This window comes from Desmodus rotundus, chromosome 2 (assembly GCF_022682495.2).
Source record: "Desmodus rotundus isolate HL8 chromosome 2, HLdesRot8A.1, whole genome shotgun sequence".
NCBI classification, from domain to species: Eukaryota; Metazoa; Chordata; class Mammalia; order Chiroptera; family Phyllostomidae; genus Desmodus; species Desmodus rotundus.
The window spans coordinates 10,640,654-10,653,339 of NC_071388.1; the positions used below are offsets into that span (position 1 = coordinate 10,640,654).

General features: G+C 50.3%; 1 protein-coding gene across 20 annotated transcripts in view; it reads left to right on the forward strand.

The window, feature by feature from the left end:
• PCBP3 (poly(rC) binding protein 3) overlaps nt 1-9,042 on the forward strand; it is a 223,542-nt gene extending 214,500 nt beyond the window's left edge. For 17 of the 20 annotated variants that reach the window (XM_045196615.2, XM_045196623.2, XM_053917769.1 and 14 more), the window contains 4 exons: nt 88-147; nt 3,047-3,099; nt 7,084-7,253; nt 8,284-9,042. In XM_045196615.2, coding sequence (XP_045052550.1) covers nt 88-147; nt 3,047-3,099; nt 7,084-7,253; nt 8,284-8,320 — 320 coding nt within the window. In that variant the 3' untranslated portion in view covers nt 8,321-9,042. The remainder of the gene's footprint in view (nt 1-87; nt 148-3,046; nt 3,100-7,083; nt 7,254-8,283) is intronic. The other 3 variants (XM_045196643.2, XM_024562479.3, XM_024562483.3) reach the window with 1 other exon arrangement.
• The last annotated feature ends 3,644 nt before the right edge of the window (nt 9,043-12,686 follow it).

The following is a 12,686-nucleotide window of genomic DNA, read 5'->3' on the forward strand; positions in this document are numbered from 1 at the left end:
GTCAGATTTTGAGCTTCCATAGTTGAAGTGACCTTGCTTATCTCCTTGAGGGCAAAACATTAAATTTGTTTCTTCTTTGCTCTCCAGGAGAAAAGCTGCCTTTACACTCCTCCGAAGAAGCTCAAAATCTGATGGGCCCGTCGTCAGGTAAAACAAAGTGCTCTAGTGGAGAGTGGAGGCCTGGGCTCCAGGGCACAGCCTGGGGAGGAGGGGACAGCCAGTGCCTCGGCAAGGGGAGGCCCGTGTCATGGAGACGGAGCCTGTGTGCCCACCACCTTCACATCCATAGTTCCCAGCTTCTGCCTTGGTCACCGCTGGGAGTGTTATGGTGGGTCATGGGCTCCAGCAATACCCATTGTCCAAAGTCCTTGAACATGAAAGAGCCACCGACTGTGTTGTCATTTATTCTCCTAGTGGCATAGTGTGTGGGGGCCTGTAGTGCAGACTTTGCCATGATGTGTGCCTTCCCAAAACGTATTTTCTAGGAGGCAGGAGCACACCTTCACTGATAAGAACACTCTGGTCACCCCTTCTGATTTGAATTAAAATGGTCCTGGGATAGTGCAGGGCAGGGCAGAGATTTATAGGTCCCATTACCCAGGGCAAGGAGCAGTGAGGCCACTGGAAACTTGTGGCCTGGCATAGTGGGTATCTTCTGAGGGAGGGGCTGCCTACTCCCCCTGGAAATCCTGGAACAGAGCAGAAGAGCAAGTATCCAGCTAAAGGAAAGGTGCAGGAGAGGAGCATTTCCAGTGGTGGTGTCTGTCAGCCCAGGGGTGTATTCTGGGCCACAGGGTGCAACTGAGGTCGGAGGAAGCCCCAAGACTTCATCACAGGCTGCATCTGGGCCCATCTGTGCACCCTGGGGCTCACAGGAGTCTTGAGGCCCCACCTTCCCCCATGGCCCCTCCCCAAGGCCTTCAGACCTCAGGGACAGGGGACTCACTCCTCCCTGTGATGACGTGCCTCCCCAAGGCCTTATGGGACATGAAGCTCTTGTGCTTTCAGGCATACACACACATTTGGATGCATTTCACATGCACGCACATGCATGCATTACAGCAGATTAAGCCAGGTGAGCATGAGGAGAGGCATTGACTTGTTTTACAGGACCCTGAAGGCTGATGCCAGCATTGCTTCCAAAGCAGGCTCAGGTTGTGTTGGGGAAGCATTGTTTCTGTCCCAGAGAGGGGATGTCATCATCTTAAGAGAGAGACACTCACTCCTGGGCACAGAGCCCTGACACAAAGGAATACGAGTTTTAAATGCTGTGTCTTCACGTTATTCAATTTTACTTTCCTCTTGAAAAGAAATCTGATAACTTTCTCCCCTTGATCAAAATATACCACATTGGACAAACATGACTCGTGGCTTTATGTCCATCTCAAGCCAGGCTACTAGGAGTTCCTGTGTAGGACTCAGACAGGACTGAAAAACCTCTTAAATGACATTTTTAATGTCATTATTTATAGAATGTGTATTGATGGTTGAATACCAAATAATTGTATTGAAAATACCTTTATTAAAAGAAGATAAAGAACAGAAAGTGTAGGTTTAGCTATACAAAAGAAAAATGACAGACAGTTCTGAATGAATGGTTCATGCAGCATCTTCCATCTGAGTTCCTGTGCTCAGCAGGCTCCCAGGACAGTCCCATCCTCACAGGGTCACTCACGGCACTGAAACAGATGGTCACAGTGCATCTGGTTTTGGAGACACAAGTGCTGTGGAAGAGGAAGTAGAAATTGGGGTGGGGACAAGGAGAGGGTAGATGATGAGACTGGGCACAAGCCAGCCCCAGGTCCAGTGTCGGGGAGCACGGACAGGTGGCTGGGAGCACAGGGAAGAAGCTAGAACCCTTGGTGGGTTTTGAGTCTTGAAGGCATCTGATCTGCGTTTTGTTGGGACCTTTCTGGGCCATACTGAGAGGCAAGGGCAGAGGAAGGGACCAATGTGGGGTGGAGGGCTCAGGTTCTGGAATATTCTGAAGGTACATGAGCCTGGTCTTTGTAGTTAGCTGTAAGTGGTGAGAAGGGGTGGAGCCAGAGGGCTTCAGGGTCTGGGCTGAGCTGTGTGACCCGAGATGCTGGGACCACATGGGGCCAGGAGCAAGAAGAGCAGGGTCTCAGCTGTGGACTGTAGGTTTGATATGCCTCCTGAGGACATGGAAGTGTGGCATACAGGGAGCCAGTCTGCCTTGGGCTTTGTCTCCACTGGTTTTCCCACTCCAGTCCCCCTCTGTGTTTTGTTGTCACTGTTTTCAAAGCAAGAGTAAATCTTGTCTTGAATTTTGATAAGCTGTCTTGATTTGCTGGGTCCTATGCTGAGATTTGTCAAGGTAAAGATTGGGGCTTGGTGACAAGTTAGGCCTGTGTCTTCATCTCCTACATAGGACACCCATACAGAAATGCAGTCTTCCAGCAGCCCAGCAGACTATTTTGGAATCAGTGAAACACCGGGCTGGAAGAACTGCATGCTGGGCCTGGGCTGCTGGGCCTTGAAGCAGGCTGGGTAGCTGCCTTTGGGGAGAGTAGTGTCAGAGACAGCTGACACCACAGCGGAGCTGGTGGCCAGCAGAGGGGGCTGAGCACTGTTTGGTTGGGGAGAAGGAAGAGCAAAGGGAACAGAGAACCCATGGAGGACAGGCACCAGGGTCACAGGTTTGCACCCTGGGCACCCCATGAAGTCTCGAAGACACAGACACACCCGAGAGCTGCTTAGCATGGTGTCTTCTGTGTGCCTGTGAAGGGTTTTAAGACATGTCCCTCCATGTGGCAGAGGAGGGACATCATGATATGCCCAAAAGGAGAAAGTGAAACTTTACTCTGCTGGGTTTCATTTTCCTTGTTTTGAGAGAAGCTGGGACTCAGGAGTTGCACTGCAATAGAGTGAAGAGCTCACAGGGCCCTCGGTCTCCAGCTGCACCCTACCCCTCAAGCCAGCCCCTGGCCCTGCCCAGCCTGTGTGGGCTAAGCATGGACCGGGCACTGGGGTGCTATGGGAGCAGCCTTCCACCAGCCTAATCATGTACCCTTGGTGTGCCCAGGTCTGGATGCCAGCCCTCCGGCCAGCACTCATGAGCTCACCATTCCCAATGATGTGAGTATGCCCGAGCCCCTTGACCCTACTTATGACCTCCCCTTTCCATCCCACATTAGGCAGTTTAATACCCATAAAAGCCCCTGAGATACCAGATTAGAAAGGAGCAAACAGAGGTCTTCAGGGTTTACTTAGAATTCAGAAGCCAGAGCTGGCTGAGAAGCTGAGGGCCCCACTGACCCCATGTGAAGGCACTGCCCTAGTTCAGGGTTGGCCTTTGAAGAATGGGGACCCAGGGATGGCCTGGCGTGGCCCCGCCCTATGCCCCCTGGGTCTCTGAAGGGTTTGGGGTTCTCTGTGAGTCTGCAGGATGTGGGGATGTCACGGGTTTGTCTGGATTCCTGGATCTGGTATCCACCGTCTATTCCTGCTCGGGCTCAGCTGAGGAGGTGGCCTTTTGAGCTCCCTTCACAGTCCTCTTGGCATCGCCCTCTGAAACTGTGGATCATATTAAGAATGTTTACTTGGATCCCCAACCCAAGATACCAAGGTAGATGTGGGCCATGTGTCCTGGAGGGACAGCTGTCCTGAGCAACACAGAAAAGCCGCCATGTGGGGGACATGGGCTTTCTTGCCCTAGAACTACAGCCTTCGGTAACCTTCACTGCTTTTCACCTCACACCAGCCCAGGAGGAAATCCTGCCTCTTCCCTTCAGTAGGCGAACCACAGGAAGCACAGACTTGTGACTTCAGGGCGTGGCCTGCTCTTAGTGTGGGACACTTGGACAGACAGGCCCTCCAGAAGGACTGCTCTCACCAGAGCCCCCATGCAGCTGCAGGCCAGACTCCTGCATGGGGTGAGGTGGCTCTTCGTTCTCAAATGGAGACGGTTTCTGCTTTCAAGGCTCCAGACATGTCCTCCCCTTTGGTCCTCAAGCTGCGGCTCTCAGCAGCCTGCCAAGTCTTTTTACACACACCATACATGCAGGTGGCCTCTGCTCTGAGCGTCCCCCTTTTGTAGCCTTTCCCTAAAATACCCTTTCACCAATGCCAGGTATCCTGCTCTGGTCTGGGCCTTTGTTTTAAACCCAAATGAACCTAAAAGGCAAGGGGATAAGCTTGCGTGGAGATGTTTCCTGGGTCCCCTCCCAGTCATGGCCACCACCCTCCTGCTGGGGGAGCTCCCCAGGAGGAGGGTGCCTTCTGGAACCTGTGTGCCCTGCAGAGCACACTCCTTGACCCTTCCTGGCAAAGGATCTCATGCAGAGAACGTGTGTCCCCTGGGCCTCCTGCCACCTTGGAGAGAGAAGGAAGGAAGTACGATGTGTCTGTTGGGACACTTGCCTGTCATCTTGTCCATTTTTGTCTCTTGGTCAAAGTTAAATCAGACAAAGGGAAATTGTGCCAACACCTACATGTCACCATGACTTACCTACGGATGAATGTGGTGACCTAAATGATGCACAGGATCCATGACACAGCCAGCCAGCCCTTGTGGCCATGGGGACCTAGGCTAGGTCAGGCCTGAGGGCCGTGTATTGAGCTGTCCCCGGCAGCTGGCAACCTTGGGTTCCATCTCTGATGGTCACCGCTGTGCCCTCACTGCCTGTTGCACAGCTTGCCTCACTCATGTCACTGTGCCTATGGTGTCCCCATGCTCGGGCCCCTTCTGCTGGGACAGGGAACCTAAGGGCTCATACAGACAGCTGTAGGAGGTATGGTAGGGTAGGTATGTCCCTTGGTTCCTGTGGGGTTTGTCTTGGAAGTCTGGTTAGGAGAGGGCTGTGTTATTTGAGAGTTCTTCTCTAGTCTTTCTTTAAATGTCCAATGAGGCACAAAAGGCTTAGAGGAGGGCTGGTCTTTGGACTGAATGTCCGAGGAGCCTGGAGAGCCAGAGGGGCCGTGTGAAAGGGCAGCCTTGGGTTGCAGGGCTGGCCTAGCATGCCTTCTACCAAAGGAGCCAGTCTAGGCCCAACTGGTGCAGGCTTAATGCTCTGTCCAGATTAGAGAGGCCTATGACTTCTCACATTCCCCCCTAGTTGCTTAGAAGAATCTTATGCTCAGCCGGGTGTCAGTGTCAGGGGGCCGCACTGACAGCTGTGGTTTCTCATTAGCACTCAGACAGCACAGTTTCATCTTGGAGGGAGATTGTTTCACATCAGCCATGGAGGGATGGGCGGAGAGCAGCTCAGGAGCCCTTAGGTGTGAGGTCTCAGGGAGGGGAGATGCCCTGACGGGGGCGGGGGGCGAGAAGAGAGGGCTGGGTGTGAGAACGTTTTCAGCAAGAATAATGGAAAGACAGACATGTTTAAGAGAACTAGGGACGGAGACATGCCAGAGGAAATCTTCCTCAGATGGCTTACTGGAGCAGAAACAAGGCAGGCTGTGCAGCAGGCGCGTAGCACTGCGTGGGCTGGGCAGGGCCACTCACACTGAGGTGCAAAGGTACTAGAATGGAAAGTGGGCTGCCAGACAGTTGGTTTCTAATGGCCAAGGAAGGTGTGAGGACAGAGGGAGGACAAGGGAAGGACACCAAGACAGGGCAGGAAGCTCAGGTGGACTCCTGAGTGCCTGCATCTTCAGGGAACTTAGCTGGCCCCACATCTCCTTCCACTTCTGTTGCCCCCGTGCCTGCCACAGCAGGTCTGCCAGTCACCTGCCTTGACTGGCCCTGGTCAGTGAGGAGCCCTCAAGATTTCTCTGCTAGTGGGAGGGTGACAGGGAAGAGCAAGTCAAGGATCTCAGGCAGGTAACTCTAGAAGTCACTCTCCCTAACCTCAGGGCCAGGCACAAAGGAGTGAGGGGTGAAGCTGGTGAGATACGGGCAGAGCCTGGGGAGGTAGGCGGGCCCAGGGATGTGTGGGCAGGGCCTGGGGAGATGTAGGTAGAGTTTGGGGGACTTAGGCAGGAGGTGGAGGAAGCTGAGCAGCTTGGGGACAGGTTTGTCTGGACATTTGGGAGGGTTATATTGTCTAGTATGGCAGTTGGTCTAACCTAGGAGAGTAGCAGAGATGGCCTTACAGATGAACAAAACTGATATGCTGTAAATCACCTAAGGGAAAAGAGGTAGTTGAGATGCACCTGTGTCCCCAGTGAGCAGTTGTCATCACACAGGTTCAGAATCCCTTCATTTGGAAATGGATTTCCACTAGCCTAGCCCCAAACTCTGCACCTGCCGCCTCTCTGACATAAGAAATCAGAACTGATGTCACCACAAGTGCTGACACCCTCATCCAGGCTGCCACAGGAGAGGTGGATAGGAAACCAATTGCACAGGCCCCATCTTTCAGCCTCTTCTCTCTGTGCTCCTGCTAAGAGCTCTCACTAACGGCCCCCATGTGAATGAAAGGACTCAGTTCTGTCCATGTGCAGCAGGGTGGGCTGGGAGAGGCCGTGGAGAGCAGGTCCTGACCGCAGGCTGCACTCTGGCCCCACATGTGGCTGGTCTGTGTCCTGGGGACACCCTGGCTCTGGTCCCTCTGGCTCCTTCATTCTCCATGACCATCTCCTCCTTCAGCCAGCTGAGTGGCCAGAGGCTACTGCATTCATTCTTGAACAGAGGTCACAGGATGGGAAGGAAAGAGAGCATCTGATATGTCCTCAGAATTTCATCCAAGTTTATCAAAAGACAGGTTATAAGCAGCAGTGAGCTTTACTCTGGTTTCAGACAAACATCCCACCACTCTGAGAACCCAGCCAAGAAGGTGTCAACATGGCCTTAGCCTTGGTGCTGGTGTTGGGCCTCTGGGCTCCACGTCTCTCAGGCCCCAAAGGACACTGGGCAAGTGACAGCCATGTGGCTCTCCAGTCTCCTGATTTGTTGGGACAGCTTGTAATTAGGTCACCAAGCAGAGCCCTAGTGCCCACAGCTCCCATCCCTTCCACAGGAAGTCAGTGCCTCTTCCTTCCAGAAGCAAGGAGTTGGTGGCATGGAGTGGAGACCAAGGCTGGACCATCCTCATGAGCTTCCCCCAGGGCTCTGCACAGTCTGCTCAGGGCCACCGTGGGTTCTTCTCTAAGAAATTCCTCCATCCTTTTTTCTAGCTAATAGGCTGTATAATTGGACGCCAAGGGACCAAAATCAATGAAATTCGACAGATGTCTGGAGCTCAGATCAAAATTGCCAATGCTACAGAAGGGTCATCAGAACGCCAAATCACCATCACAGGGACCCCAGCCAACATCAGCCTTGCTCAGTACCTCATCAATGCCAGGTGAGTGCGGTCAGTGGATAGGGCACTCAGAGAATGACAACCTGTGGGTATAGAGTGGGCCTCCCCAGGGCTTCTTTTCCCTGGCTGGGCCTAGCATGGAAGGTGCTGGAGAGTCTCCACTTGCCTTTCCCACTTCACCTTTCACCCTGAAGGATCTTCAGTGAGGGGCTAGGTGGTTAGAGGCAAGAGTATTTTCAGGAAGGCAGAGGCTATGCCATCCAGGGCCTAGGGTCAGCCATATACCTGGGTTAATTGAAATTCAGCATAGAGGGTTCTGTAGTTTCAGAGACACATTACTAGGTTATTCTCCTCTCATGTCGTGTGTTGTAAAGACCCCCCCAAACCTAGACACTCACAGAGTAGTGCATTAGGGAACTGTGCGAGGGTTCAAGGTTACACGCTGGAGGAGGTAGGGTCCTGTGTCCCAGCCAGGGCACATGTTGAGGATCCCAGAGCAGCAGACAACTCTTCTGACCATTTCTGGGCCACTCACCTCAGCCTCCCTGCCCAGGGCACATTGGGAAACATGGTGTGACCACAGGGAGATGGGACCTCAAGGGGGCAGGAAGGCCCCCTGCCTCTCCCCCACCTGGGGCCCTTCCTTCCTACCCAACAATGTTGGGGGAGCTGGAGGGGGGCCCAGGTAGACAGAGAGGCAGCCCCTGTGGGCAGTGTGACTCCAGTGCCCCTCCCTGAATGGTTGCCATAGAAATGGTTGTGATGGCCTCTGACTATCCAGGTGGTTCTGGTCATGCCCCTAATATGGTGACAGGCATGGGGCATTGGGGTAGGGAGACTGTGAGCCCAGGAAGGAAGAACCCCTGGATCTGGTCCCTGCTGGGTCCTTTTCCCTCTGCTGGGCTGGCGTCTCCAGCTCAAGGCTGCTGAGCAGTGGCCTGAGACTCTCTGTCCTATGAAAAGGGAGACAGATGCCAAAGCTGTGAGGATGCCACAGAATGATGCATTTCCAGTATGATCTCATTTTATGAGAACGCTGTGACCTGTCTCCCTGTGCCTCTGTCTCTTCTAGGCTGACGTCTGAGGTCACTGGGATGGGCGCGCTCTAATCCTGCCCAGCATCCTCCACACCACGAACCCTGGCGTCCACCTGGTTCACGCACCCTGTACAGACAGCCCACCCTTCGTCACAAATACAAATAGAGGTTTTCTTTACTAACAGAATGGTCTATGCCATAGAGGTTCACATGTTGACAAAGCAAGTCTATATCTACAGCTGCCTGTGAGCTGCAGGCCCATCCCTGACTCCGCTCGTTCAGTAACTTCTGCTCCAGTCTGCTCACACGTCCGCATGCAGTGCTTATTATGTTCAATGCTTGGGGGCGTTCCCATCTATGACATTTTAGAAGTATCGTTCCTTAGTGTCAGTATAACTGTTTTAAGAGTTGGTTTAAACATTTTGACAGTACATCCTATAAGCCATCCTCTCCTCAACCATCTAGACCTGTGGCTGCCCCTCTCTCACCTGGCCCCACCTGCTCACTCTGTTTCCCCTTGCAGCCTTGCTTGTCTTGGCCCGTGTGTCCATGCAGGTCTTGTGCTGGGGTCAGGCTGTGCCCTTCCCCTTGTTCTTAGGGAAGGAAAAGAGGGTGCCAGGTCCTGATCTGAGAAGTGATGTGAAGAGGGGTGCTAGGCCCTGATGTCACAGAGATGTCATGTGTGGGGGGCCACACGTGGGCCCTGGGCGGCTTCTCAGGTGGCTGGAGGGCATGGACTGACCAGGAAGCACCTTAGCACCATGTCTGAGTTCAATAAATGTCGTGGGCTGTCCCCACTGGCTCTGGCTCCTCTCTGTGCCCCTCGCTCAGACCCCCTCGTGGGTATGCACACATGCTCGTGTGGACACACATATGCACGTGTGCCTAGTCACACACCCATGAGACCGGGCTCTGTGGCCACCTGCTATCTAACAAAGATGATTCTCTCTCACACAAATTAAGACTTTGTCCCCTGTCTCCCAACCCTTTCTTAGTTGTTTGACTTGCACAGGTCTTTCTAGTTTGACTTTTGCAAAACTACTTAAATGACAATAATGAAAACTCCATTCTTGCCCCTGTTCTAAAGTGCCAGTTTCTAACTTGTGAAACCAGTTCTCCCACTGTTTTTGTGGGCATGGGAGGCTGGGCCACCCATGGTGACCCCAGACACTTCTCAGGATGTACATTCACACTTTCACTGAACTGCTGCTTGGCTCACCTGTGCTCACCTTGAATGAGCCCATGGCTCCTCTTGGATGCTAAAGCCCTGGTTGGGATACAGGTCCCGGGCAGAGGGCAACTCACAGATATACAAAGACCATTTACCTCTCCTAGAACCTGTCAAGCATGCAGTGGCTGGGATGGTCTGCCCACCACTCACCTCTTAGCAGGAGCCCCCTTTCTGTCTGCCCAAACTCTGGCCAGACCTCAGGTGCCTGCCTTGTGTGCCCAGGCCTCTGGGACATGCTTCCTTCACCATCCCTGGAGTCCCCTGGTTGAAGCTAGGTGCACAGAATAGTGCCAGGCCACACTGCATATCAGATGGTTTAAATCCATGCAATTCACCCATCCCCAACCTACCCATCCACTGGCCATGTGCCAGCCAACACTTGGGGCCTGGGAAATGGCAGGGATGTGGTGGACACAGGCCTTCCTCAGGGCACCCCCATCAATATGGGGGCAGCATGTGGCCAGTAGACAAGGTGAGTAAGTGCCTCAGAGAGCAATAGATGTGATAAACCCAGCCATGAGGAGGGCATCTGAAAATCAGAAGTGCAGAGTTAAATGGGCAACAAGGTGGGCCCAAGAAGCTGCGGCCCAGGTGGACCTGGACAGAGAACAGCAGGTGGAGGGGCAGCTGGAGCCAGGGCTGGGCACCAGAGCTGGTTCAGGTAACACAAGGGAACAGGGCACAGGCTCTGAAGGCTGTGGGCACTGCCAGAGGTGGGGCTGGGCCAGGGAGCATGAGTTCTGGAGGCATTTTGAAGGAAGAACCAACAGGATTCCTCGCAGAATGCGGGCTGTGAAAGAAAGGGTCTAGGTGGACAGAGGGCTCTCAGTCCTAGCTCTGGGGAGGCTGTCGATGAGGTGCGGGACAGTGGGGGAAGGGCGGGGACAGGGTGGTACACTAGCCCACCACGGAGGTGTGACTGGAGTCTATCGGGTGGCAGCAGCAGCCCAGGAGCAATTTGGGGAGTGAGTGCCGAGGGGGCTCCATGAAGAATGCCCTGCAGGAGTTAGCACAGGGGGTAGGGGAATTGGGGCAGGGGCTGTGCCCAGATGGGATGACCCTGTGCCAGGCGGGTCACCTGCTCCAGGTGATGCCCAGCATCCTGAGGGGTGTTGTCAGGGTGGGCTCACCCTTGAGTAGACACTACAAAGAAAACTGCTATGAACATTCATGTACAAAACCCTGTGTGGACATATTTTTCCATTTCTTGTGGGCAGATACCTAGAGTGAAGTGACTAGATCATATGATAGGTGTATGTTTAACTGTTTACGAAACTTCTTATCTGTTTTCTACAGTGGTTGCCCCATTCCACATTCCCCCCACCTGTGTGGGAGTGCCAGTTCCCCCACGCCCTCAGAAACATCTGCCAGCTCAGTCTTTCATTCTAGCTGTCACCGTGAGTGCAAAATGGCATCTGGTTATGGTTTTAATTTGCATTTCTGGTCACTAATGATGTTGAGCACTTTTTCATGTGCTTATTTGCTGTCTCTATCTTCTTTACTGAAGTGTTTGTTCAAATCTTTTGCCCATTTTAAAATTTGGTTTTCTTACTGAGTTTTGAGAGTTCTTGATATATTCTGCATATTGATTCTAAAGTATATGCTTTGCAAATATTTTCTTCCAGTCTGTAGCTTGTCTTTTCATTCTCTTAGTGATGTCTTTTGAGGAACAAAAGTTTTTAACTTTGATGAAGTCCCAGTTGTTAACTTCTTCTTTTATGGATTGTGCTTTTAGTGTCATAGTTAAGAAATCTTTGACCCAAAATCACAAAGATTTTCTCATTTTTTTCTTCTAGAAGTTTTGTCATTTTATTCTCCCTCTGAATTGCCTTTGCATCTCTATCAAAAATCAGTTCTCCATGTACGTGTGGGTTTACTTCTGCACTCCCTTTTCTGTCCCATTGGCCTGTTTGTCTGTCTTTATGCCAGCACCACAGTCTTAATCACTGTAGCCATGTAAGTCTTGAAATCAGATAACACTGTTCTTTTCAAAGTTGTTTTGGCTATTATTCTAGGTCCTTTTTATATTTCCATATGAACGTTACAATCAGCTGCTAATTTCCCACACACAAAAAAAATCTGCTGGAGTTTGGGTTGAGATGGTGTGGACTACAATTAATTCAATGATAATTGACAACTTTAACAATAAAGACTTATTTGACCCATCAACAGGTATATCTTTTCATTTTTTTATATTTTAGTTTCTTTTAGCAATGTTTATATTTTTCAGTGTACAGGTTTACAAATATTTTGTCAGACTTATCCTGAAGTATCTTATATTTTCTATACTGTTTTAAATTTTTAACTTTAGTTTATACTTGTTCATTGTCAGTATATAGAAATACAATTGATTTGTGTTTATTAATCTTGAATCTCACAACCTGTGCAGCAAGCACACTACAATTGTGGATTTGTCTATTTCTCCTTGCATTTCTATTTTCGCTTTGTTTTGAGAATATTGTTAGGTGCGTAAATGTTTAGTGTTGTTATGTCCTCCAGATAAGATCACCCCTTTATTATTATGAAATTGCCTTCTTTGCCTCTAATATTGTTCTCTTCTCTGATACCCACTCTGTCTGATATTAACACAGTCACTATAGCTTTCCTTATGTTAGTGTTAGCACGGTATGTTTTTTCCACCCTTTTTACTTTTAACCTAGTTGTGTCATATTTAAAATTAATTGCCTTTTTAATCCAGTCTGATAATCTCTTTCCATTGGAATATTTAGAACATTTCCAATGATTATTGACACATTCAACATGATTATTGATATATAGAGATTTAAGTATGTCATATAGCTATCCCAACTTTTTCTTCATTAGCTATCCCACCTTTTTCTTCATTTTCTTTTTCTGGATTCACCCAATATTTTTATGATTCCACTAGATCTTCTGTTGGCTTATTAGCTATAACTCTTTATTTTGGTATTTTGATTTAGGGTTTGTAAACTTCTCACAATCTACCTTCAGTGATATACTACTAGACATGCATATGTAAGAAACTTAAACAGTCTACTTTCACCTCTCCTCACGGCTTTTATACTGTTGTCTTGCATTTTAATTATACATGTGTTATAAACTTCACTTTATGTTGTTGCTATTTTTATAAAAATGTATGTCATATATTTAAAAGATTTTATAAGAAAACATCTTAAATAATTTTTTACCCATATAGTTACCATTTTCACTACTTTTCACTTCTTTGTG